The 27,351-nt window shown below is 45.1% G+C and overlaps 1 protein-coding gene across 1 annotated transcript in view; it reads right to left on the bottom strand.

Moving 5' to 3' along the window:
• The window catches only part of ZNF385D (zinc finger protein 385D), a 420,680-nt gene that overhangs the window by 239,343 nt on the left and 153,986 nt on the right, over window positions 1–27,351 (bottom strand). Inside the window, exon 3 of the mRNA XM_069212061.1 lies at window positions 13,825–13,884. Within this exon, the coding sequence (XP_069068162.1) occupies window positions 13,825–13,884 (60 nt within the window). The remainder of the gene's footprint in view (window positions 1–13,824; window positions 13,885–27,351) is intronic.

Raw genomic sequence — 27,351 nt, 5'->3', positions numbered from 1 at the left:
GTTGGTATCTTTTTGGGCTGTTAACCACGCTCACCTCACGCCCATCACTTTCACTTGTTCATGGGCTTGCCTTTCAAAAATCCTTTGGTGACATTGGTAAATGTTTTAAATTTTTCCCTTCTTGGTGCGGTTTAGTTAGTGCCTTGGGGACCCACCCTGTTACATGGATAATTGCACTTTTGCCGATATGTTTGACTGCAAGCGAACTTCTTTTTCCTTTTGTATCTCTCCTTCACGCTCATGCTCATGGCTGCTGTGGCGCTTTGAATCGGCTCGCTAATGTCAACTGTTTTACTTTTCATTTTCAATGTATGTGGCAAGAAAAGTTCAGTGAGAAATTTACAATGCTAATAGCTCTAACTCGAGCAAACGAGAGACCTATTGAATTGCAAATGGTTGTTGTTAATGTCACTTCGAAGTACTGTTTTCTTTCTCATGTAAAATTATATAGATATATTCCGTTTCTGTGTGCAGGAATCCAATACATGTTTTCAGATTCATTCAAGACAACCACAGTTTCACTGAAAAATTGAAGGAGTCACAAGATACTGAAATTCAGCGACTTCAATTCTGCGAATTGCCTAACAGTAGGAGAAAGGTAGTTTTTTTGTTTTTATTTAAAGGACTGTAGAAGAGGCATTCAGTAGAATTGTATTTTTTAAATTATTTTCTTTTCTTCTGCACATGTAGTCCAACCTTTTGAATCCTTTTATATAATTTGAAAAATATCAAACTTTTTTGCTGGAAAAGTTTCCCTCACCAATAAAAGAAACAAGGGTTTGCACATGGAACAGAGTATCAAAGCCCTCTTACAGTGCTTAATTTGAGCCAGTGGCTTCTGGCGCTCGGCACCAGCACGTAATTGCCAACACCGGCACTTGACAGCTGCCACATGGTGGCGCTGTGTTTTGTAATTTGATGATGAGCAGAACAACAGTTGTTTATGATTCAATATACAACTAATGCCTGCGCCCAAGCCCTTCTAATAGCTTTGGGAGCCTTGAACAGTATGAATTGTCACACTTGTAGCAGTCTGATGGTTTGGAGTTGTGTAGGCACTGCCATTGGCAGTGCTCACTCTGACAAAATGTGGTACAAACTGCGGTTGCCTCCTGGCAAGGGCCCTGGCACTTACTGTGTAAAAAATTACCTCACTCAGCACGAAGGCTGCGGTATACTTGTATTATATGGTAATCCAGAGCACAGGCCCTTTACGGTACATGGTTGGGTTTCAGATTTGCATCCTTTGGATAGAGGCGTACTCTTAGGAGCTGACCCCCCGCCTTTACATGGATGGAGGCAGCCAATACATAGGTCAGTGCCTTGAATGCACCCACCATTCACTTAGCGGGGCTCACGGAGCACAGTGGCTCTAACCCTGTCACCCCCCTACCACTGCGCAGGCCACCTTTTTCCATTAGATGACCCAGGACAAGGGACAAAGAGCACACATATGAACCATGTATAATTCCACTGTGAAATGTTGTGCTACTTTTCCAAGAATTTTGCATCAAGTCTACATATCTAATCCATAAGACAAATGAATACTCAGAATGGAAGATGATCCTTCACGCCAAGATAAGCATACAATCTAAAATCGGTTCAAAGCTTGCACATGAAAAGCCAGCATTAACTTCCTATTTCTCTCACCTTCTCTTGTCCACATTTCTCTGCAGTTGCCCTATATCCAATGGGGATCAGTAGCCTAGCAAGGATGCCAGGGGCCTTGAGCAAGCAAGTAAAATGGCCCCTTTGACTGCTGTTGGGGTAGTAAAATAATCAGGGTTTAATGGGTCCCTGATGGGTCTGAGCCTGCGGCCACTGCACCTGCTAAAACAATGGCAGTCACATCCCTGAGCGATCTGAACTGCATCCATCCTCCTGGTACCAAAACTCATCTCTTCCACATCCATCTCAACTCTGCTGAGCTGACCCTCAACTAACGTCAGAGGACTCCCCAAATCCTTCTAATCTGTTGTGTACATGTTTTATTGTTCCCCCCACCCCTGTGTTCTTGGCTTTCTTGGTTCAATGTAAAGCCCCCCCCCCGATGCTTCATGGTTAAGAAGCGCTATAAAAGAAAAGAAAAGGAAATAACAGAAAAAATTAATTGAGAAAACATAAGCATGAACCTGTTATTTGTGACATGCAGTATTGTCATATGATGGTGTGTATGTTTGTGCTGTGCAGTATTGTCATATGATGGTGTGCATGTTTGAGCTGCGCAGTATTGTCACATGATGTGGTGCATGTTTGAGCTACACAGTATTGTCGTATGATGGTCACACGTTTGAGCTACGCAGTATTGTCATATGATGGTGTGCATTTTTCAGCTACACAGTATTGTCATATGATTCATGTTTGAGCTGAGCAGTATTGTCATATGACGTGTGAATATTTCAGCTATGCATTATTATCATATCATCATCGCATGTTTGAACTACACAGTAGTGTGCATGTCCGAGCTCTGCAGTATTGTTATATTATAGTCGCATGTTGGCACTATGCGGTATTGTCATATGATGGTGTGCATATTTGAGATTCGTAGTATTGTCATATGGTGGTGTGTTTGAGCTAAGCAGTATTGTCATATGTTGGTGTGCATCTTTGAACCATGCAGTATTTTTAAATTATAGTATGCATGTTTCAGTTATGCAGTATTGTCATCTGACAGTGTGCATGTTTGAGATACACAGTATCGTCATATAATGATGTGCATGTTTGGGCTATGCAGTATTGTAATTTGATGGTGTGCATGTCTGAGCTATGCAGTATTGTCATATGATGGTCGCATGCCTGAGCTATGCAGTATTGTCATAGGATGGTGTGCTCGTTTGAGATACACAGTATTGTCATATGATAGTCGCATATTAGAGCTACGCAGTATTGTAATTTGACGGTGTGCATGTCTGAGCTATGCAGTATTCTCATATGATGGTGTGCATGTTTGATCTACATACTATTTTTATATGATGGTCTCATGTCAGAGCTACGCAGTATTGTAATTTGACGGTGTGCATGTCAGAGCTACGCAGTATTGTAATTTGACGGTGTGCATGTTTGAGCTACGCAGTATTGTAATTTGACGGTGTGCATGTTTGAGCTACACAGTATAGTCATATGATGGTGTGCATTTTTGAGCTACGCAGTATTGTCATATGATGGTGTGCATGTTTGAACTACACAGTATTGTCATATTATGGTCGCATTTCAGAGCTACCCAATATTGTCATATGATGGTCGCATGTCAGAGCTACCCAATATTGTCATATGATGGTAACATGTTTGAGCTACACAGTATTGTCATATAATGGTCGCATGTCAGAGCTACCCAATATTGTCATATGATGGTCACATGTTTGAGCTACGCAGTATTGTCATATAATGGTCGCATGTCAGAGCTACCCAGTTTTGTAATTTGACTGTGTGCAAAGCTGATAGCATTGTTGCCTGCCTGGGACCCCCTGAAGATTCTGCAATCTAGGGCCCACTTCACTCAGAAATGTTTGAGTGAGAGCTATTTGTCTCCTGTAAGTCCTTGGGGAATGTATTAATTGTTGTTGGTATGGCAGTAAAATGCAAACCAATTTGCTTCAGTAATATGTGAAATAAAGTGAGTAGCAATATTTTAAATTGTTGTACAAAATGCTTTTAATTGAAATAATTGAAATGCCACTGGCAAAAAATGTATTGCCATATGATGGTTTCATAGTTCAGCTACGCAGTATTGTCATATGATGGTGTGCATGTTTGAGCTGCACAGTATTGTCATATGATGGGTGTGTGCTTGAGCTGTGCAGTATTGTCAGATGATGGTTGCATGTCTGAGCTACGCAGTATTGTAATTTGATGGTATGCATGTTTGAGCTGTATAGTACTTATATGGTGGTGTGCATGTTTGAACTATGCACTATTGTTATATGATGGTGTGCATGTTTGAGCTACACAGTATTGTCATGTGATGGTGTGCATGTCTGAGGTATGCAGTATTTTTATATGATGGTGTGCATGTTTGAGCTACACAGTATTGTTATATGATGGTGTGCATGTTTGAGCTGTGTAGTATTGTTATATGATGGTGTGCATGCCTGAGATATGCAGTATTGTCATATAATGGTCTCATGTTTCAGGTATGCAGTATTGTCATATGATGGTGTGCATGTTTTAGCTACACAGTATTGTCATATGATGCTGTGCATGTCTGAAGTATGCAGTATTGTTATATGAAGGTCTCATGTTTAAGGTATGCAGTATTGTCATATGATGGTGTGCATGTGTTAAACCGGCAACCTTAGGGTGGTCTGATCCTAGACTTTTTTTTGCCTTTCCTTCCTGTTTTGTTGCTGTATCTTTTTGTTGGCCTTAGGACTCCGAGCGCTTTATCACTGCTAACCAATGCTAAAGTGCATGTGCTTCTCCCCTACAACCATGGTAACATTGGTATACTCACAACTGGCACCTTTAATTTAACTGTAAGTCCCTTGTAGAGTGATGAATCATACCCCCAGGGCCTGTAAATTAAATGCTACTAGTGGGCCTGCAGCACTGATTGTGCCACCCACATAAATAGCCCTGTAAAACTGTTTCTGGCGAGCCACTGCAGAGCCTGTGTGCCCAGTCCCACTGCCAGCCCAACCTGGCACTTAAAACCCCTTGCCAAGTCTTACACTCCCCTTTTGCTTGCATCTAAGTCACCCCTAGAGTAGGTCCAAGGGAGCCCATGGGACAGGGTACAATTTAAGTAGAAAGGCAGGACATGCCCTCACCGTTCCCATATCCTGGTAATGAAAACCCCTCAAGTGCTTTTTCATTATTGTTAGGCCTAACCCTCTCATAGACCAGCATTAGGAATTCCTTAAAAAAAACTTAAGTTGTAATTCCTAATCTGAGAGGAGTGTCTGGGTCATGTTTAGTACCATTGGAATGGTAATAATAAATACTCCTCACTGGTAAGGGTGGATTACTACTAGTTTAGAAATGTCACTTCTAGAAAGTGGACCTTTCTCTGCACTCTCTGCTCTGTGAGCCTACAGCCTCCCTCCAGTACACTTCTGGCTTGGGTGGGGTGACAGTTCCACTTGTGCATTCCCTGAAGACACCCACAGGGCATTATACTCAGCCGTATCTGCATACTGGTGGGTCTTCCTGGGGAAGGGGTGGGGAGGATCTCACACTTACATTTCAAAAGGTAAGAACTAGAGTACACACAAGAGGGCTGATTACCCCTCACTGGCTGTCTGGAGACGAGACTGACTTGAAAAGGGGACCTGTGCACTTCACAAGGATCCTTTGTGGTCACCCCCCACATCAAAGGCACTTTTCTATATAAGTAGCGGGCCCCTTGACCCACTCCGTAGTGTACTTCTGCATCTCACAATAAAGTGCTGCAGCAAAGACTGCTGTGCTCCAGGATCACCATTTTGCCAGACCTTTCTGTTCCCAGGAACTGGTGCCTCTGACCTGCTTTGCTGCCAGGCTACCTGCTGGTCTCTGCCCCCCTGAAACTGTTGCATCCTGGCAACGCCAGAGTGACTCTAGGGCCTGTCTTCACCAATGAATTGTGCTCAATGCGGCAGGGAGCAGCCTTGACCGACCGTTGCCGGTAGGCCGCCGGGGTCCACCCCTGTCATCCATGACATAGCTGATTGCCGCTGGATGTTCCGCACTCCCCCTGCAAGGCAGGGACACCGTGGAGAGTAAGTGAGTCCCACCGCAGTGACCATGGCGGCCGAGAAGCAGAACACCCCACCCCACCGCAGCACTTTCCCCAGCTGCTTCAAGGAGGAGAGAGTGACCCAGAGAGTTATCTTAATCCCTACAGGTGAAGCACCTTCAACTCTGCTGGCCGCCCAGTCCTAAGTAGGACTCCAGCAGGGCACTCTTGCCCAGTGCCTCCAGCAGTGCTTAATTTGTGCTTCTTGTTTCCGGTGCTGAGCACTGGCACTTATTTTTAAGGGCCAAGGCTTATTTTTCTGCGTAAAGCTTTTGCTGCGAGCAAAAGACACATATGGGAAAGATGGAGCAAGGGAAAAACGAAAAAGCGTCACAAAGGGAGAAAGCAGAAAGCTGCAAAAGTGAGCTGAAGGGACAGAGAGTGGGTGGCCCGAGATGGCTTCAGGATTACGCAGCCTCAGCCTCAGTATTCCGTGTTCCCACATTTAATTGCAGCAGCCGCGTGTTTAAGAGAAGGTCTTTGAGCACCGGCACGTTTTTATTTACAAATTAAGCACTGGGCTCCAGCCAGGAGAGCGCGCCCGGCTGGGGATCCAACACCTGAGGTGAGGTGTCTCCACCTTCACAGCTGCCCCGCCCGGTATCAAAACCCCAAGGTAAAGTATTTTTCTCCGGCTGCTCAGACAGCCAAGAGTGCGACCGGAGAATACGGTAATATATTGAGGCAAAGCGCCTCCAGCTTCTCTGGCCGCCCCGTCCTCAGCAGCACTCCCGCGGGGCACCCTGCCGGACGCTGCAGCCAGTAGAACGGGCCCGGCCCGGGAGCTGACCCCAGAGGCCATGTGCATCCATCTTCACCTGGGATTAAGCGCCAGCAAAAGCGCTCTTACCCGACTGCTCGGGGAGACACAGGCGTGGCCGGGAGAAGGGCACCATATTCCTTCAAGACAAAGCGCATTCACAAATCCGCTCGGGCCCCGTGAAGGTGCCAGACAACCTGCTACATGGAACTGTGATCGTATAACCCTTTGAGCGCATTAATATCATTTTTACATAACAAAGCAAATATATATATTTAATTGATTGCATCAGTTTGAGGATCTTCTGAAATATATAAAATAGCCCATACTTTTTCTAAATGCTATGTGGAGTCTTTTAGTGGGCATACGTTGAGTCACTGTGGGGACAAATTGCAAAAAAACTTGACATAATGCCTTCTAAGTTGAGCCTGCCTGCTCTGTGCCAAGGTGCCAATAGTGGGCACAGGTTAGGGTACCTTGTGTTTCTCACTTGCCCTGACTAGGGTGAGTTGATTCTGCTTGGCTGAGGTACAGACCCTATCCAATTGGAAGCCCCATTTCTAACAGCATGTCTATGCTACTCAGTATTGTCATATGATGGTCACATGTTTGAGATATGCTGTATTGTCATATGATAGTCGCACGTCAATGCTATGCAGTATTGTCTTATGATGGTCACATGTTTGAGCTATGCAGTATTGTCATATGATGGTCGCATGTCTATGCTATGCAGTATTGTCATATGATTTTTGCATGTCTGTGCTACGCCGTATTTTCATTTGATGGTGTGTGTGTCTGAGCTATGCAGCAATGCATATGATGGTCGCATGTCTAAGCTATGGAGAATTGTCATATGATTGTTGCATATTTGAGCTACACAATATTTTTCTATTATGGCGTGCATGCTTGAGCTGTGCAGTATTATCATATGATGGTGTCCACGTTTGAGCCATGCATTATTGTCTTGTGATGGTTGCATGCTGACCTCTGCAGTATTGTGATATGACTGTGTTCATGTTTGAGCTACACAGTATTGTCATAAGATGGTACCATGTTTGAGCTACCCAGTATTGTCATATGATGGTGTGCATTTTTGAGCTATGCAGTATTGTCATATGATGGTGTGCATGTTTGAGCTATCCAGTATTGTCATATGATGGTGTGCATGTTTGAAGTACACGGTATTGTCATATGATGGTGTGCATGTTTGAGCTGGGAAGTATTGTCACATGATGTGGTGCATGTTTGAGCTACACAGTATTGTCGTATGATGGTCACATGTTTGAGCTACGCAGTATTGTCATATGATGGTCGCATGTTTGAGCTACGCAGTATTGTCATATGATGGTCACATGTCAGGGCTGCACAGTATTGTAATTTGAGGTGTGCTTGTTTGAGCTACCCAGTATTGTAATTTGACGGTATGCTTGTTTGAGCTACCCAGTGTTGTCATATGATGGTGGGCATTTTTGAGCTACGCAGTATTGTCATATGATGGTGTGCATGTTTGATCTACGCAGTATTGTCATATGATGGTGTGCATGTTTGAACTACACAATATTGTCATATGATGGTGGGTATTTTTGAGCTACGCAGTACTGTCATATGATGGTATGCATGTTTGATCTACGCAGTATTGTCATATGATGGTGTGCATGTTTGAACTACACAATATTGTCATATGATGGTGTGCATGTTTGAGCTACGCAGTATTGTCATATGATGGTAGCATGTTGGACCTACCCAATATTGTCATATGATGGTCACATGTTTGAGCTACGCAATATTATCATATGATGGTCGCATGTCAGAGCTGCCCAGTATTGTAATTTGACAGTGTGCAAAGCTGATAGCATTGTTGCCTGACTGGGACCCCCTGAAGATTCTGCAGTCTAGGGCCCACTTCACACAGAAATACTTGTGTGAGAGCTATTTGAGTTTGCCTGCAGTAAGCCCTTGGGGATTGTGTTAATTTGTTGTTGGTATGCAAGTAATGTGCAAACCAATTTGCATCAGCAATATTTAAATTAAAGCGAGTAGCAATATTTTATTTGTTGTGCAAAATGCTGTTAATTGAAATAATTAAAATGCCACTGGCAAAAAATGAAAATACATGATTGTGTGTTATCATCAACCATGCACAAGTTACTACTGACAAATTAAAACGCCTCCGACAGCTTTTGCTGCAGACTAACTGAATTACCGCCAAGGCAAATATCTTTCAGTGTACTGCCAATAACCCTCACAAATTCAAATATGGGCCTGGCAGAAATCTGAATTATGCCAACGTAGTTTGGTAATTTGGCATAAAAGAAATTTACGCAATATTACCGTAATTTTGTGGGGAAATGTTAAAGTGAGGTGTATCATTCAGGTAATTTTTTAACACAAGTGGAATTTCAGGTAATTTTTTGACCCGAGCGGACTCTTCAGTTAATTTCTGAGTGCAAAGGTACAAAACTGAACGCATTTGGCAGTGTTTTGAGCCTCAGCTGCAGTTTCTTCAATGAGGGCGGTCAATACACATTTCAGGAAGATTTCTTAACCCATGTGGATTATTTGGGTACTTTTGGAGAGCAAAACTGCAAATCCGTACGAGATTGGCAGTGTTTTGAACAAAATCAACGCAAAATTACATTTTTCAAGTTGAACTTTTCCGCAAACTGACCGTTTGGGTAATTTTGGAGTGTGAGGTGCATTTTGCACAGTTATGTTAATTTTGAATGATTACTCTACAAATTACGTGAATTTGGCCCTCCCTTAATGTTCCGCCACAAAGTACAAGAAACGCCCCCAGAAACGTAATCTTTACTGAACTATTTTGTATGTCCCAGAGCCCTCCTGCTTCATCCCTCTGTTTCATAGGCCCAGACTGGGTGTCCTATTGAGAGGTCAGCAGAGTTCATCTAATCCTGATAAGTCAGGCAGTTTCATGTGAAATCATAAATTAAATCAATTGACCTGCAAAAACGTATCCTTGAAAACCTCTCCTGATAAGATTTCAATAAAATATGAATATCCCCTTTCAAAAATGTCAATCTGCTTCCAGGTTTCTAAATTCAGATAAACTCACATCTCACCTATTCTATAGGACTGTTTGGACAACTGGCCCAGCTAGGGCTTGAAAGTGGGCTGAGCCCCTTCGTGGACACTTTGTACAGAGTTAGCTATGTATGGCAGATACTTTGAAAATAAATCTATTAAGGTGATTTTTTGCAGTTTCTGAGCAAAATGGCCAAAGAAATTAGCATCCTGAACACTGTGATCAGCTATGGATATACATTTGCTCATTTCATAAATTTCCACCAAAAACCCTCTAGTTTCCAGCTACAATGGGGCACCAGATGCAGCTTTCCAAGCACTACCCTGCAAAACAGTTGCCACTTTCATTTTCTCATGAAAAAATGTATAAACATATTTTTTCCATGAGAAAATCTGCAGAAGCAGTGAAAACGCAAATGGAAACTTTATTTTTTTCTTCAAGTGGAAAATATTAACTTATCATATAAGTCTACTCTCCCATGCACCCGACTAATTGTGAGCTTTCTCTTCCTTGCCCCACCATTTTTTTTAATTTAATTTAACTTTTTTTTTTTTTGTTGTATACATCATGAACTTGACCTGAAGTTACTGGAGCTCTTTACACGAGCACAGTGGCGTAGCGTGGGTTGTCAGCACCCGGGGCAAGGCAAGTAATTTGCGCCCCCTAACCCGGGGCAAGGCAAGTAATTTGCGCCCCATAACCCGTGGATTTTAGCACTTGAGTCTCTTCCAAGATGTTGCGCCCGGTGCGGCCGGCCCCCCCTGCACCCCCCACGCTACGCCACTGCACGAGCATACATTACATTGCACGTGGTCACATTCAATTTTTTTTTTAGGCTCATGAAGATTGAGGGGCTCATCACGAGGCTGGAGGTCTTCAGACTGCCAGCCCCGCGGTGGCGGTCAGGACCACCACTGCTGTGGGGGTCCGACCGCCAGCGCCACCAGGAGCCATGATCCTTAGGGCCTGGCAGTTGCAGAGATTGTAATACGCCAGGGCAGCCCTGCATGCAGCGCTGCCCTGCGGACTACTACCTCGTTCTCTGCCAGCTTTTTCATGGCGATTTCACCACCATGAAAAAGGTGGCGGAGAACAGGTGCAGGGGGCCACAAGGGGGCCCCGGCACTGCCCATGCACTTGGCATGGGCAGCGCAGGGGTCCCCCTGCCCACTACCCTCTCAAAGCAGACACTGAACATTGCGAGGGTGCTGGTGCACCCTGCGGGCTACAGCATTGCAGCTGGCTTGATTATGATAGTGGGAAACTCCTAATAGGTCTGGGATGGTGGTCGCCACTACGGTGGCAGCCACCCTGTCGGGAGTTTAGTGGACCGGCTTTCCCGTCCGCCAAACTCAAAATGAGGCCCTAAGTGATTTGCCCAGAACCACAGGGGGTTGAGCCGAGGCCAAGATGAACTTGGTTCCCCATTTCCAAAGTCGGCAGCTCTGGCCGTAACGTCACCATGAAAAAGGAAAGCCTTTCCCATTGACGGAAGTAAATATCTGACCTTCATCAGGGTGGAAAGGGGGCACAGGAGAAGGTTTACTCACACAGAAATCTCAGTGGGAGTAAATCCATTTCTATGAGCGGAAAACCACTTTTCACAATACAAATGGGTATTTGTATGTGTAAGTCTGCCCTACACGCACATATAGTCAGGGCCACTGGAATTATGTGACTGTGCGGATGCAGCAATTTTCGCATAATTATAGATTATACATCATCCTTCTTCATACGTTGCAATATCTGAGGATTTTAACAAAAATTTGTTTCTAGCGCAAATGGTTCAAAAGTTACTAAAAATGCAGCAACTCATGTTGCCGCACAATGAAAGGCCCTTTGCAAAGCTGGACTGGTCACCTTTGTGTTGCTTATTGGCATATTTGGGGATCAAAATGCTACTAATGAGGTGCAACTGATGCCCACACAGTTACCAAGTTAAAAATGATGAAATAATGAAGTGCTACTTTTACAAATTTGTGCTGCATTATGCCTCATAAATTGTCTTTTCTTGCCGCATAATTTGGCCCTCTCCTGCCGCATAATTCCAATGGCTCTGCATATAGTTGTAAAATAAACGACCTATGTTTTCACACGCTACGTTAGGCTTCCCGTAGCAACATCTAAGCGAAAGTAAAATGTATTCTGCTAAGTAATCTTCCATTACAGTCCAAGTGGAACAATTCTCTCGCTTCAAGGCGCTCGAATAATTGGATTTCCAGTAAGTGTGCCGCTGCGCCACTGTCTAATACATGTGTGACTAAAAATAACTCAGCCTCCGGCTCCAGTGTTTTCGATAATTGCACTTTCGCTGTCTTAGACTAATCAGGGGACTTAATGAGGCTAAAAATTACATTTATAATCTGGTCGGAATACAGCTGTCCCGCAAACGAAAATCTAAGTGCTATTAACGTAAACGGGATTAATGGACTGTCCGCAGCAATCAATACGCCGATTGGTTACCAATTAACAGACTTCTGAACAGAGTAAACTCCAGGCAGCGCCAGACTGGGGCTTCCGGTATAGCGGGGAGAGGCGGGCCGTGGGAGGCCAAAGGAAAGGTGCGCCTTGAAGTTGCGGGTTCTCTAGTTCCAAAAATTCGTAAATCCACCTCCTAACGGAGTAAAACTACATGTGCAGATTTACAAATTCCTTTAGGAATGGGACTCGAAGAGAGGGGATAGGCGAAGAGGGAGGCTAGGCGCGGAGAAGGGACAGAGACTTGGGTAGGGAGGGCGTAAATAAGACGAGGACGCAAGAAATATTCAGCCTGGCAAGGGAAGTGTTAATTCAAAGTGATAAACAATGTGTAAATTGGATGAGACGGGATGGCGGTGGGGGCGGAGGGGGGGGAGGTTGAATGCTAGTCCCTTCTCTAGTGCAACATCTGTCAGCCGGGCAAGGAAGTACCTTAACTTAGGTTAAGTGGACGGAGGGAGTGCGTTCTCCTAGTAGATAGTTTGTGTAGTTACTAATCTCCTACTGCATGTAGCGCCAACATTCTACTCATCAATGGTCCCAGAAAAATTATCCTTCAACACAACATCGTACCAGAGTCCGCCACACCCTATAAGGTCCCACGACACTGTAATAACTTGTGTTTAATATGATGACTTATTTTTTTTAATATAGCGCTTTATGGTCCACTTCTGCAATTTCGAGGCGCTGCGAAATAATAGAAGTCACTGTCAAGCACTCATTTTACCGAGCTCAGAGGGAGGGAAGGCTGATTGTGCCCTGTCGGCATTGGAACATGCGTTCTGCCGATCATTGAGGTTGTCAGCATTAACTCACTGAGCCATCTTGCAGGCTTTGATCCTGATCTCTCTCCAATTTTCGTTTTCTCCCAGTGTCACACGGCGTCTTCATTAAAAGGCCCTCTCTGTATGTTTTGTGCTTCCCATCCTATGCACATTATGGCGTATGTAACACATGTTCACCAGCATAATTTCACCAAAATTCGTTCTAGCGGAAGTGACCTCATGCAACATTAGATCTCACCAATGGCACTGCTGAGTTTGCTGATGTTTAAGGAAGGGGGAACTTGGGATCACATCAATTTAATTAGATGCTCCAGAGAGACAATCCATAGCATGAAGAGTCAAGTTATTTCTACTTCTTAAAAAAAAAACGAAAACAAGCTAGAAATACTTCATGCCAAAGGTCAGTGGCCCAGTCATGGTTGCAAATAAGTGATAAACACTGGTAAGAAACAGTGGCTAGGATATACATTTTTATTTTGCATTTTTATTAACTGTAATTTTTAAGTATTATCAAACTCTGCTCATGTTCATTCCGAGCATCACAGTGGGATTGTGTGTACCACCAGATCTTCTGCCAGTTGACAAAGAGCACATTTATCGTATCAGTGACACACACTCTAGACACCCAGGATTACTTGTTGACAATGACAACATTCATTGCCTGTAGGACATTGATCCAGCCGTGGCTCAATATTGTTGTTCTTCTTCAATATAGATTATTTTATGCTAAACCTATCAGTACACCATAGCCTGTCAAAGGGAATAAGAGAAATAACTGATCATGTCAATTGACATTAAGAAAAAAATACATTGGAGCATTCATGAGTTTTGAGGGGCATTACTGTATCTTCAAGTTAACTTGTAGGGGATGGCTGTGCACTACTTTCCTTTTTTATCTAAAAAATATTCTTTAATTCGCACAGCATGCTACTCCTCTCAAATCAAAGGGCAATTTTATTGACATTGTTAGTAAAAATGTTCACATAAAAAAAAAAAAAAAAACACTTTATTTTCAGTGTTAGACATTACAGTGCAAATGTCCTACCTGTCTCATATTTTCAATGGGCTTCATATGCCGTAAACACGAAAGTAAGTCAGTTCCGTTCTAGAATAAAAGAGAGTGAAAGATGCATGTAAGAATTTCTCTGAAAAAAACATTATTCTTCATGAAAAATACATTCATTTTAGTTATTGAGAAAGAGACACAGATAAACTTCAGCTCTGGACCATTTGATTGAATGTCATGAACAACACTCTAAGAAGCAATAGTGTAAGCCTCCACAGCCAATGGGAGAGCGCCTTGCAAAAGGGTATACCTTTGAAGGGTTGGAAGAGGTGTGCTAATCCCATAATAATTTTTATCTTTTTCCTCTCAGTTAAGAATTTCAAGAGGGACACCTTGGATCCAACTTCAATGATGGTGCTTGATATCAAAAATAGGCAACTGATTGAATGTTTGTAACTTGTAACATGTCTTATTTTGATGTGTTCTGTCAAAGGTGACTTTGTCCAATGGAAAGATACTTAGGGGGTCATTCTGACCCCGGCGGTCCAGGGTTGGCGGGAGCACCGCCAACAGGCTGGCGGTGCCCCGCAGGGCATTCTGACTGCGGCGGTTTGGCCGCGGTCAGAAGAGAAAAACCGGCGGTCTCCCGCCAGTTTTCCGCTGCCCAAAAGAATCCTCCATGGCGGCGCAGCTCGCTGCGCCGCCATGGGGATTCTGACAGCCCATACCGCCATCCTGTTCCGCCAGGAACAGCATGGCGGTATGGGGTGTCGTGGGGCCCCTGGGGGCCCCTGCAGTGCCAATGGCATGGGCACTGCAGGGGCCCCCGTAAGAGGGCCCCACTTTGAATTTCACTGTCTGCATTGCAGACAGTGAAATTTGCGACGGGTGCAACTGCACCCGTCGCACCTTCCCACTCTGCCGGCTCCATTCAGAGCCGGCGTCCTCGTGGGAAGGTTGTTTTCCACTGGGCTGGCGGGCGGCCTTTTGGCGGTCGCCCGCCAGCCCAGTGGAAAACCCAGAATCACCGCAGCGGTCTTATGACCGCGGAGCGGTGTTCTGGAGGGGGGAACTCTGGCGGGCGGCCTCCGCCGCCCGTCAGGGTTAGAATCACCCCCTTAATGTTTTGTCGCCTTATAAAGAAGCTTCTACAATGGTAAATACTGGACCAACTGTACCAAATGAAGTCAGTTCAGACATCTGAATGAGCTGTGATGCTGTACGAAGGGACGAATGCGCATCACACCTGTTACCAGCATCAATAAGATACAACAATAACTCTCAAAACGTAGGGCCTGATTATGAGTCTGGTGGTCACAAGACTGCCAGAGTCATGGTGGCGGTCCGACTGCCACATTATGAGTTTGATGCGCGGACCCGCCGACAGACCGATATCTTCGTCAGGATCCATGATCCTGACAGGCTGACGGCGGTCCAGGTTGTTATCAGCCAGGACGGCGCTAAACTCAGTGCCGCCCTGCTGATTACAACCTTGTTTTCTGCCAGTCTTTTCACAGCAGTTTCCCCACCATTAAAAGGCTGGTGAAGAATACGTGCTGGGGGCCACCCTGCGGAGCACCATCAGAATGCGCACTGTCTATTTGCAGACAGTGCGCATTCCAAGGGTGCTATTCAGTCCCCTCTGTGCTACAAGATAGCACTTGTGCACTGCCTGGCGGGTATGATCTATTTAAAGGTTTCTGCCAGTCAGCCAGGTCAGACCAGAAGAAATCTTGTGATAGGGCATGGGTGGACGCCACCAGCATGGCGGTGGCATTGTCCTTGCACATTTGGCAGTCCCGTGTTGGGACCGCCAAACTCGTAATCGGCCTCTTAGCCCCGCACGAAGAACCCTACAAACAAACAAATGTGTATCTTCTAGTGCAAACAGAAACACCCACAACCAAAAGTGAGCATCAACAAACTACCCAAGGATTATTCGCTTAACAGAGAGCCATAAACACAAACCAAAGCAAGACGTCACCAGGGGAACTCACCCTTATAGCTGAAGCTTCTAGTAAACATGGCGGATGCAACTGGACCACAGCCTGAAGGTGCACAACTTCTTTAAAAGAATGATCCAAAGACACTAAAACTCTGAGACTCGGTTCATCCGGTCTTTACTTGGGCAAATTAAAAAGTGTGGGATTAAAAACCTAGGTAAGAGCTAAGAAAGTATGACGTGAGGTGAAGAACTGGGGGAATAATAATGATTTCAAAACACCCTCTCTCAAAATGACCACATTTTTCCCAGATTGAGTCCCTCATTATGAGGCTGGTGGTCTTCAGACCGCCAGCCTTGCAGTTGGAATGCCGCCAAAGCGGTGGTCCGACCACCACAATATGACACAATGGGGGTCATTCCAACCCTGGCGGTCATCGACCGCCAGGGTGGATGACGACGGAAGCACCGCCAACAGGCTGGCGGTGCTTCCCTGCCCATTCTGACCGCGGCGGTAAAGCCGCGGTCAGAAAAGGGGATCCGGCGGTTTCCCGCCAGATTTCCCCTGTCTGGGCTGAATCTCCATGGCGGCGCTGCTCTGACCCCCTTCCCGCCACCCTGTTTCTGGCGGTTTTTACTGCCAGGAACAGGATGGCGGGAACGGGTGTCGTGGGGCCCCTGGGGGGCCCTGCACTGCCCATGCCACTGGCATGGGCAGTGCAGGGGCCCCCTAACAGGGCCCCAGCATGATTTTCACTGTCTGCTTAGCAGACAGTGAAAATCGCAACGGGTGCAACTGCACCCGTCGCACCCCTGCAACACCACCGGCTCCATTCGGAGCCATCTTCTATGTTGCAGGGCCTTTCCCGCTGGGCCGGCGGGCGCTCCTTTGGCGGGTGCCCGCCGGGCCAGCGGGAAAGCCAGAATGGCCGCCGCAGTCTTTTGACCGCGGAGCGGCCAAATGGCAGTGACCGCATGGCGGGCGGCTACCGCCTCCCGCCACGGTCAGAATGACCGCCAATGTCTGGTGGTGCCGTCGGTGCCATCGGTCTCAATCTGCCGGGGCAGCGCTGCCCTGGAGATTACAACCCTTCTCCCCGCCGGAGTTTACATGCTGGTAGAGCGGGATGCAGAGGGGCCTGCACTTTGCATGGGCAGTGCAGGGGCCCACCCTGGCCAGACCCGTCGCGCAAATCACTGTCTTCTTTGCATTGAGAGTGATTTGTGTGACAGGTGCGACGCACAGCAGCATTGATGCCGGACGTATTACGAGTTGTGTGTTTCCCATTGGGCCACTGACCCAGCAGGAAACTCATAATAGGGCCAGCGGGAAGAAGACCGCACTGGCCTTTTCTGCCGGCCACACTCGTAATGAGGCCCGAATAACTCTGACACTTTAGAAAACAATGTTGATACAGGGTATAAGCCACCAGAATCTAAGTACAGCAACAGCAGTGAGGCACCAAATCTTCGCCATGCTACAAGGGGCTGTTTTGCAGCCTCATGGAACGGCTAGGGACAGATGGAACTGCTGGGCTTCGCACAAACACATATCACGAAGTTGTCTAAAAAACATGACAAATATTTATGAAATATCTGAATCTAAAACTGTAATAAATGGATTAAAAATTTACAAAAATTGTGCCATCTGATTTAAATGTCAGCAATGAAAATAAACAAAGAAAGCTAGTTTGTGAATTTTCTCTTAGTCCCCCCACTCAGCGAGCATAACATTTTCCTTTGTCATACTAACATTTTTCTCACACCCTTTGGTAGAATGAAGCCAACCTGATCTAGAGCTCCTGCATGAATCTTCATTCAGATCATCTCCTGAAAGACCTGGGGCCATATGTACGAACACATTTTCCCATTGACACAGAATGGGAAAAACCCTTTGCTCTTGCCCCTGGTTATTTTGTAAAGATTACGAACTCAAGCTAATGTAACGAAGCTCATTACACTACAGAGGAGTTAATCATGGCTGCATCAAAGTATCTACAGTAGCTCATGGTGAAAAGAAGTCAGATGGAAAGTCCTCATTTGTGTGCCCTTTTTTCAGCCCAATAAGTTCAGAGTACAAAAATCAGGAGAAAAAGAATTGGAAATAAAAAAAGAAGTAGAACAAAAATATCAGGAAAGTGTGGATAAGTAAAACAAGCATTTACAATGCAACAGGCCTCGCGTTTGCTCGAGTTAGAACTATTAGCGTTGTAAATTCCTAATTGGACTTTTCGTGTCACATAAATTGAAAATGAAAAGTAACATATGACACGCTGTGAGCGAGAGCGCAAGCAGGTAAGTAGGGTGCTCCAACAGGGGAGGGGGTGGGAGGTGTTGTGTGTGTGGGTTGGGGTGTGTGTGCATGTTTTTGTGTGCGTGCATGCAGGTGTGGGAAGTTTGGAATGCGTGTGTGCATGAATGGGTGTGAGTGTGCGTGTATGTTTTGTAGTGTGATTGCATGTGTGCTAGGATGTATGTCAGTGTGTGTGTGAATGAATGTATGCATGCGTCTGTGAATGTGGGCATGGGTGTGTGTATGCATGTCTATGTCTGTGCATGTAGGTGTGTGTATGTCGGGGGGGTTGGGAGGGGGAGGGTGGGGGCAGACTCTGGGGAGGATGGGGCGAGGGAGACCCCTATCAGTGTCAGGGATGGAATTCCCTGGCACTGATAGTGCCTACCGCCATGGTTTTTGTGACGATAAGATTGCCACGAAAACCATGGCAGTAGGCGGGGTCATAATCCTGAGGGTGGGACTGTGACGGCCACCTGGCTGGAGACCGGGCTGTTACTGCCCTGGTGGAAGGAGTGGTACATTGGCGGTTTGGCCTGAGCCAAACCGCCAATTTCTAATTTTAGGGGAAAGGTACCACCAGCCTGTTGGCAGTACCTTTCTCCAAAATACCGCCGTCCGCCAGAGACGTAATGAGGGTCTTTATCTTTATTCTCAAGTGACTCCATAAACAAAGAAGCATCAGGAGGACCATGACCCGTGAACACATTTAACCTGCGCTTGAGATCTGAACCCAAGCCCATGCAGTTCAGGAACTCTTTGAAGATAGAGCTAATATGACCTGCTCTTACCTGACACCTCCAGAAGAAACTACAGACAATAAACAACACAGCAGCCAGACTCATCCTCGGCCTCCCCAGACGAACATACATTGCACCCCACCTTAAGAAGCTGCACTGCCTCCCAATCCGGAAGAGATGCCAGTTCAAGATGTTGACCCATGCATTCAAAGCCCTGCACAATGAAGGACCAGCTTACGTCAACAAAAGTTTGACATTCCCCCATCCAACCAGATACCTTTGATCCGCCTTTCTCTTCCTCACAGATATCCTCCGGATCAGCAGAAGAAACAGTGTAGGATGCTCCTTCTCACACCTGGCAGCCAAAGCAAGGAATGCCCTTCCCCTGCACCTCAAGACCACTGCATTAATCCAGCATTGGAGGAAAGGACTCAAGACCTGGCCTTTTAAATGATCAGATTACTACGAAGCAGGTAGCAACTCTAGTGCCTTGAGACCCTCAAGGGTGATTTGCTGCACTTTACAAATCATTGATTAATTGATTGATTGATCACAATACAGAGGAGGGTCACAAGTGACAAATATTGGACTTGATTCTCTCACCCGTTCAAGTGGGCTCTTTCTTCCCTTCCATTTAGCAAGTGGCTTTCTATGATGAATTTTGCACTAACCAGTGTTTTTGAAAACCTCCTCGATAAATAAACAAATCAGGAGCTAAACAATGACATACAAGAGAAAATAACATTTTAGAATAAATTATGCCATTCAGCATTAAGACCCACTAATAGCTTGGTCACCTTAGCAACTCCCAGGCTTTTGCACTTTTGGTAATAACTCCATATGAAATATTGGAAAAGAAAATGCTTTATACTTCAGTTTCAACCAGTCAATAACATATCAAACAAATGAGTCCACTATCTGCACAGTGACTGATGCACTCAATTTCTAATGACATCTATCTCCAAATTATATGAGAGTGGCACAATGTACCACATAAAGGCGCACATGTAATATCGAGCTATGGAAAATAAGGATACCTGATAGAGTCTGCGCCTACATTACAAGGAAGCTTAGTCGCTGATTACGCTGATTTGTTTTTTACGGATCAACCACATCAGACTATCCGAAAAGAGAGGAGATACAGAACGTGTCCTGTTCATAATAGGATCTCAAAGCAGTGAGCTATGGAAGAAGCACTCAACCTGGACAAAAGTTAAGGATATCCTAAATATAAAAGAAAAATGTCTAATACTATAAGCTACATGGTCTTGTTTGATATTTGCATGAAACAAAAACAGGAATATATTAAAATATGAAGATAGGTATAGATAGTTAATCACACAAAAACCAGGGGAAGTTGAAAAACTCATTGAGATAAAAGAACAATTTAATTAGAGATTTGGTGCCCAGCCAAGAAACAACGTTCACGCCAAAGAAGACTAGTGTATTTGCCTGAATTGGAGAGAGGGATGTAGAATAATAGAGCTCATGATCAGGCATAGAACACCCCACGAGCAGTGAAGCACAGGAGTTACTGACATATTAAGACACACAGCTAATATCAAATATATTTTTAAAAATCCTTTTATATGATATCCTGTGCATTGGTAGACATCATCAGCTCTTATATGTAGTTTGTAATGGCATGCATCTATAATTGTAAAATCATTAGGATCAATGAATCAATAGAGTGTAAATGTTTAGGGAATAATTTACGGGCTGGTGTATGCCAAGTCTGCCAGACTCTTAGAGGTGGGCAATTGCAGGATTTCGAAGGCGGATCCTAAGGTGGACCATCACTAGAGTCAGTGGAGTTATTTGGGCTGAAAGCCTGTGTGCCGAAGGGCCTCCAGGTCACAGTGATGGTTGATCCGCTCTCTTAAGGGAGGGACAACTGCTGCTAGAATTCATTGCCCAGGACAATATCCCTGGCAAGAAAATCAATTAACTGCCCCATCATGCAGGAGAGAACTCTCTGCACAACAAGGCATAGATATTTTTTGTTTTTTAACAGCAAACTCACGCTTTGGGAATGGGTTACTGAAAAATGACCCCTTAGTCATGCAGGAGAAACAAACATGAAGCAAATTTCTCTGCTGTCAGGGCAAAAGTCGCCCTGGCAGCTGTACTGAAGGTTTTAGAGGGCCACGGCAGCCACACTGGGATCTCTATATCCGGCAGGCAAGGAAAGCAGAAGAGGTAGGCTGCACTGACCCGGTGGGCCTGTTAGACCACCCGCCACTCTTTAAAATACCTCCCTAACCCCTTGCATGTAGCATATAGATAGGACTAACTGGAATTAATTTAGTGAAGTTGGTACTACCTTGAACATGTCAGCAGTACAGCAAAAACTGCTCCTGAGAATTTTACAGCGATAACATGAAGATGTAAGGAAACCCCTTTTTAGTACCCATAGGTCATAGTGGTTGAAAGAAAATATCTTAAGATTAAATACTATACAACAATGCAGTGTGTTACACAAAATGATGCCCCCTGCAGAATGTGATGATGGGCCCCTGAGTCTCCCATATCTCACAGATATTCATTGGTTCTGGGCTTATAGGGAGCTCCCTGAATCTTTTGGGCCCCCTGAAGTGTTGGGAGCCACCCTAGATCGCAGAGGTTTCGGGGGCCTTTGTTACACCCCTACAACAAAGTCAAATATTAAAAAAGACCATTAATTAATTTTACCCTGCTTCCTTAATGTTCAACTGAGCATTTGCAAGTAAGAAAAATTGTACAGCAACTGGGACGAAATGAGTCACAGGAACAATATGAAACTAAAAAAAGCCAAAAGCATTTTCATGCTGGTCGACAATTAATAAAGTTTTTTTGACATGTTACAGGCACAAATACACACATGTAGCATGGAGGCAAGCAAGTGCAGATGCATGCACACACTGCTTTTTCACTTCTTCTGTGAAGCACAGTTACAGAATATTCAATGCAGGGACTAGGATAACTAAATTATATACAAAGTTAAAACATTTAATATTCACAAATTAGTTTAAAAGACAGAATTCAGTTTATATTCGAAAACAGTCAGCTTTTGCTTCCTTTCTCTACTTATTTATTTGATCATCTAAATAATTATGTTCAACAAACAGCTTTGTGAAAGCCCATATGAGATTCCAACTCGTATGGGTGAAACACGTGTCGGCTATAGTTCATAAGTGGGATAAGTCCTAAATGGATAAAATGCGTGTCATCAATGGGGTGAAACACAGGATAGCTAAAATCCTACTGCAGCAGTCAATGACGTGCACTTCTAGATAAAAGACTAAAAAGCACATCATTCAGACAGTATTGAACGCATTCCAAAGAGAGATTAAAAGGGGAAAATTACAGATGTTTTTTCAAGTTACATGAGATGTGAACACCCACAAACACAATTCCTCAACTGATGTAATGGATTGAATAACACCCAGTACTAATAATGAAAATGAAAAGAAAACATTTGAGGGAGAAGAATACTTGAAAAAGTAAATAGTAGATTTGAAGAATAAATAAATCTGGCCTGGAAAAATCAACATTGAAAAACTCTTGAAAGAACGCCCCAGTCATACATCCATCACTAAGATCAAATGCATTAACAGATAGTTGGTCAGACACCCAGTGGCCCAGTTGGTGGTAAATCCTGTCTGCTACACATCTCCAGCCAGAGCCACAGCTGATTGGGTGGCTTAGGAGGAAGCTGAAATGGCACCCATGGCAGTGCCACACAGTAAGCCCTGCTTTCCCCTCTTTGACGCTCTGTCAATCACCAGTTTCTCCCACGACTGCTCTCAGGTGCATGCTCCAGGCCGAGCAATTTGTCTAGACCACAGGCATTCTGCAGAAATAAAGGCATCTGGCCAAGGGGAACAGCAGCTGCTACGAAAACTCAACACCACTGACCTCATCCGTGTTTTCAATATGCAGACTCTTGGGAATGCGCCTCCTTATCGCAGAATGAGCTATAATTGCCATGTAAATTACAGCTAGTATGCGTACCGAACTAAGAAACGCTCCTTGTAAGGCCGATGGGAAACGAATGTTCGGCTATGATAAGCCAGTCCTTTGAATCCTACAGCCATGAGCACATGCGCAGGCCTCAGAGGATTGTTTAAACTCTGGAAGAAACAGCTGTGAATTGCTTAAGCACATACAGACATGGCAGTATGGAATGAACTCTTTCATGTATGGGGTGTGCAGAGAAATGCACATGTATGACAGAGTGCATCTAGGTACACAAGGCACATGCCATGAGAACATACAAGCATCGAGGATTGTAGGGCCATGCACAGGTACCATGCACAGGGCAGTGCCACACTCATCTGGACAAATGAAAATGTGCACACACAACATGGTGCCCTTAAATACAAAAGTGCTGTACACACAGATGTGTTGCGCATGCACACTGGAGTGCATGAAAGTGAGCATGCACAATGGAGTGTATGACCTTGAGTAGCTTTCCTGTAATAAATGACTGACTGGCTGTGGGAACAGTGTGGAGGTGGAAACCCCAGCAGAGGGGGCCACTCACAACGGTGGGACGAGTGGCACTTCTTCTGGTTAACCACACTTCCAGTTCCAATGCCTTTATGTGCTGCTGGTGAAGCAGGCTCTGTATGGGATGTTGGGAACCATCCTCTCTGCCTGTGGAGGTTGGGTTACATGAGACATCAGCATGTCTGTGTGCAACATGGCTTGCAGCTGTGCCAGGGGAGTTTTGTAATGCGCATGCACAGAGCGAAAAACATATTTTCCTTTGAACAATTAAGGGAAATGGATGGCTTCAGGGTGCTCCAGCCCAGCAGGGATGGACCTGAGCTTGAAGGGAAGGGGAGGACGTCCATGGTGCTAGTAGCCCCTTTAAGACCTAAAGAGTGGCGCTTGTGGAAGCACCCATGGTGTCGCAGTGGCCGAGGTGCAGGCCCTGCAGTATGCGCGCAGTCCCTGTGCATGAAATTACGCATGCCGCGTCCAGGTGATACAGACAGGGACAGGACCTTGAGCGATTGGTGCCTCTTTTATTGACTCCCTCATGCAGCACCTGACCATCAGGTTGCATGGGATTAGGTGCTCCTTTTCATCTTCATTGGCAGTGGAGTTTGCTGTGAGCGTAGACCGTTGTACTGTCCCACACTCTTCACGATCACCGATGCATCTGTGTCGATGAGGGCTTTCACAGAAGTGCCGCCTGTCTGGACCTAGCACACCTGCTGGGGATCCCGTTGCTTCCCCTGGCAATGTGTTGGAGATGATGAGTATGTCTTCTTCTCCACTTGTGTTGACTCCCTGGAAGTTTTTTACCCATGATGGATGCCTGTGGGGGCTGTGACTGCTTCTGCTGGCTCTCCCAATTGCTGAGGATCAGCCTGGACTCCCCTCCGAGGGTCGAGTCCCGTGGAACTTGCTTGTCCTCTTCAGCCTTGCAACCCTCCTTTTGCCTCCTCTTGCATTTGCCAAGGCTTGTTGGTGGTTCTTCTAACCACTGACCATCTGCGACCTGTCAACCGACGTGGGGCATCATCTGCACCACTCTTAGGACTCCTCTGTAGCTCCTGGACTCCACAGCGATTCTTCTTCATCCCCCGTCGACCTGGATCTTCATCCACAGAAGAGTGGGTAGTGACTCTTGCCCCGACTGGACACTCCATCATGGACTGGACTCTGTCCCCTTCTTTTGCAGGTTCTCTTCTTCCAGAATCCACCTTTGGGTTCCGCTGGTCTGGTCCTGTTCTTGCACAATCCATTTTTTAGGTCCTCTTGTTAGTTCTTGTGAAGACCAGATACTTACGTCTGCTCTCCTGGTCGCTGCAGGTCACTAATGTACTCACTTCTTGGGGTCCTGAGTTCTCCCAGCTCCCCCCTAACTACTCCATATCCTTGGGTGGGTATTCACTTTGCATTCCACTATTCTAATATATGGATTGGCCCTCCCCTAGGGCCCTACCTATTTTCTACAATTCTTGCCAATGCTTGTTGTTTCCTATGCTAATTTCTAATTACTTTTATGTGTGTGTGTGTGTATATATATATATATATATGTATGTATATATATATATATATATAGAGTGCACTTACCTCCGGTTGGGAGGATTGCGTACAAGTCATCTGGTTCAGTGTTACCATAATAAAGTACCTTTATTTTTTGCAACACTGTGTGGTTCCTTTCAGGTGTGACAGGCTCCTGTGTGACTGCTGTGGTATGGCAAGTGCTTTACAATCCTCCTAGATAAGTCCTGACTGCTCATCCACAGCTACCTCTAGAGAGCCCTGGCTTCCTAGACACTGTCCTCATTCACTAATAGGGGTTGCCTGGTCCTGGTGTAAGGTGATAACACCATAGGTGTCCATCACACACATGGCCAGCTTCCTGCAAAAGGGTGTTGGTGGGCAGAGGTGATCAGGGTAGGAGAGTGGTGGGTACCACAGTGGTACCGGGCTTAGGTGAGAAAGGAGAGGAAGAGGATAGGAGATGAGAATGAAGTGGTCCAGGGCGGGCGTGGAGTTTCCGCGCATACACTGAAAGTGGCATTGCAGGAAAGAGACAGACGTCTGCAGCATGGGCAGTAGATTGGAGAGAAACATGCGACAAGAGACTGAGATGGACAGTTAGCCCGGAGTCAGTGCCCCAAAGATGAAAGAGTAAGTATGAGGGGACTTGGTGAGAGGCATGGGGCAGGACGGCGAGGACGAGGTTGGAGCACGAAAGGCAGAATGGTGATGTGGAAAGGAGGGGGTAGAAAAAGTGCCCAGAATTTCTCAAAGAGCTTGGTGAGAATCATGGAACAAGTTCCTGATCAACTGAAAGGGGAGCCAAATAGAACAAGAAGGTTGCAGAAGAGAGAATGGGTAACACGGACAAAGTGCTGGGACCAGTAGAGGGGGGGACTGAAGGGGCGGCTTTCGACGAATGGAAGAAAGTGAAGAGAGAACCACCGGACCATCAAATGGGGGAGAAATGGGGACACAAGTGGAAAGAAGATTTCCTTGTATGGACATTGCAGAGCTTTTAGGAGGCTTTTTATTGACAGACACTAAAAAGAAGATGTGGAACAACCAATATGTGGATATAAAATTGTTACAGAAGGATATTAAGCTTAAAGAGGGCTCAAAGACAGAAAAGAGTGAGCTGACTGAAAGACAGAAAGTGTCTACTAACACTGACACATGGTCAGTAGCCTTATCCATTTATGACACCATATACTATGAGAAATATAACAAGAGTGGAATAGACTTTTGTAAGTATCTAAATAGGATTAAAATGCCTAACATAAGTTTTGGGAGGTTAGCATGGCTTGTTTACAGTGAAGGGTTTAGGGCTAAGAGAAGCCTGAATGAAAACAACTTCTGAGGTGATATTGATCACAAGCTGTGGGTTTAGCTGGTCACCCCAGCGAGACCAGTGCCATGTGAACACACAGGCAGGGGTTTACCATTGCCGTTCCAGCCCTTTCTCTGGTGGGGTGGTTGTGCCACCCAAGGTGGATCTAGGAACTTGCAGAAACTTCAAGATGGGAGCCTGATATGGGTTGCTCTGCAGCTTCAACATGAATTTTCAAATTGCAGGGGAACACCCCTCTGTGCACATGTTTGCACATGTTTTGAAGGCCAGGTACCAGAGGAAGGTGATGGGAGAGGGTTTCCATGAGAAGCCAGAAGTAAGCTCATACTGATCTACAGGCAATGGTGCAGAGGCTGAAGCGGTACCCCAGATAGACATGCTGCAGGGATGCTTAAGACCTGCTTTGACAAATTATTTATATATGATGTATCAAGACATTGATTATAGCTCTATCTCTGACATACTCTCTCTCTCTACATATATTCAAACATTTATATATAATGAGAGAGAAAGCGAGAGAAAGAGAGAGAGAGAGACAGCGAGGTTAATGCAATTGCTCTTAGGCATATCAAACTCTGCACATCTGCCTTTTTACCTTGACATTATCCATGTCTATTTGCTTTAACAAAAGATATTCAGTCAAACCCCGGATGCAAGGGATCACTTTTGTTCAGTATGGCAAAATTACATTGAAGAGATCCTGCACTTATTGGGAGAACTGTCTCCCTGTGTAAAATAATTACATGCAATCTGTGAGGCAGTAAAACATGTTTTTCTGATGTCAGTTTGGCTGTCCAATGATGATAAACTCAAATCTGACCTTTGCACTGTAGTAATAAATATATGAATGTCCATTAGTACAGTTGCTCCAAGCATCATGTGGTACTGAGGCACATGTATTTTCACTGCCATGACATAAATATTTCATTTAATTTATTACCATTGTTGAGGGACGGGACGGGTCTAATGACTTACTTGGGCTTCATCTCTTAAATAGCATATTACACTGTGCACATATTTGTGTGTGTATAAATATTTTTCACTGAAAAAAGTTACATAGAATTTATTGTTGGCACTGGTTTAACACCGTAATATATGTTTGAAAAACCTCACAAATTCATATTAAAATAGCAATCTCCTGTGATGGTTAGGAAATTAAAGCTGAAAAACAACTGACCACAATCCATTTCTCACACAACAGCCATACAAACCATGGGCAGCGAAGGTGCCCCCAAGGTGCCCCCGGCACCCTGTATCT

This window comes from Pleurodeles waltl, chromosome 10 (assembly GCF_031143425.1).
Source record: "Pleurodeles waltl isolate 20211129_DDA chromosome 10, aPleWal1.hap1.20221129, whole genome shotgun sequence".
In the NCBI taxonomy this organism is placed as follows: domain Eukaryota; kingdom Metazoa; phylum Chordata; class Amphibia; order Caudata; family Salamandridae; genus Pleurodeles; species Pleurodeles waltl.
The sequence above is the reverse complement of the archived record's forward strand: the minus strand, read 5'-3'. Positions and strand labels throughout refer to the sequence as shown.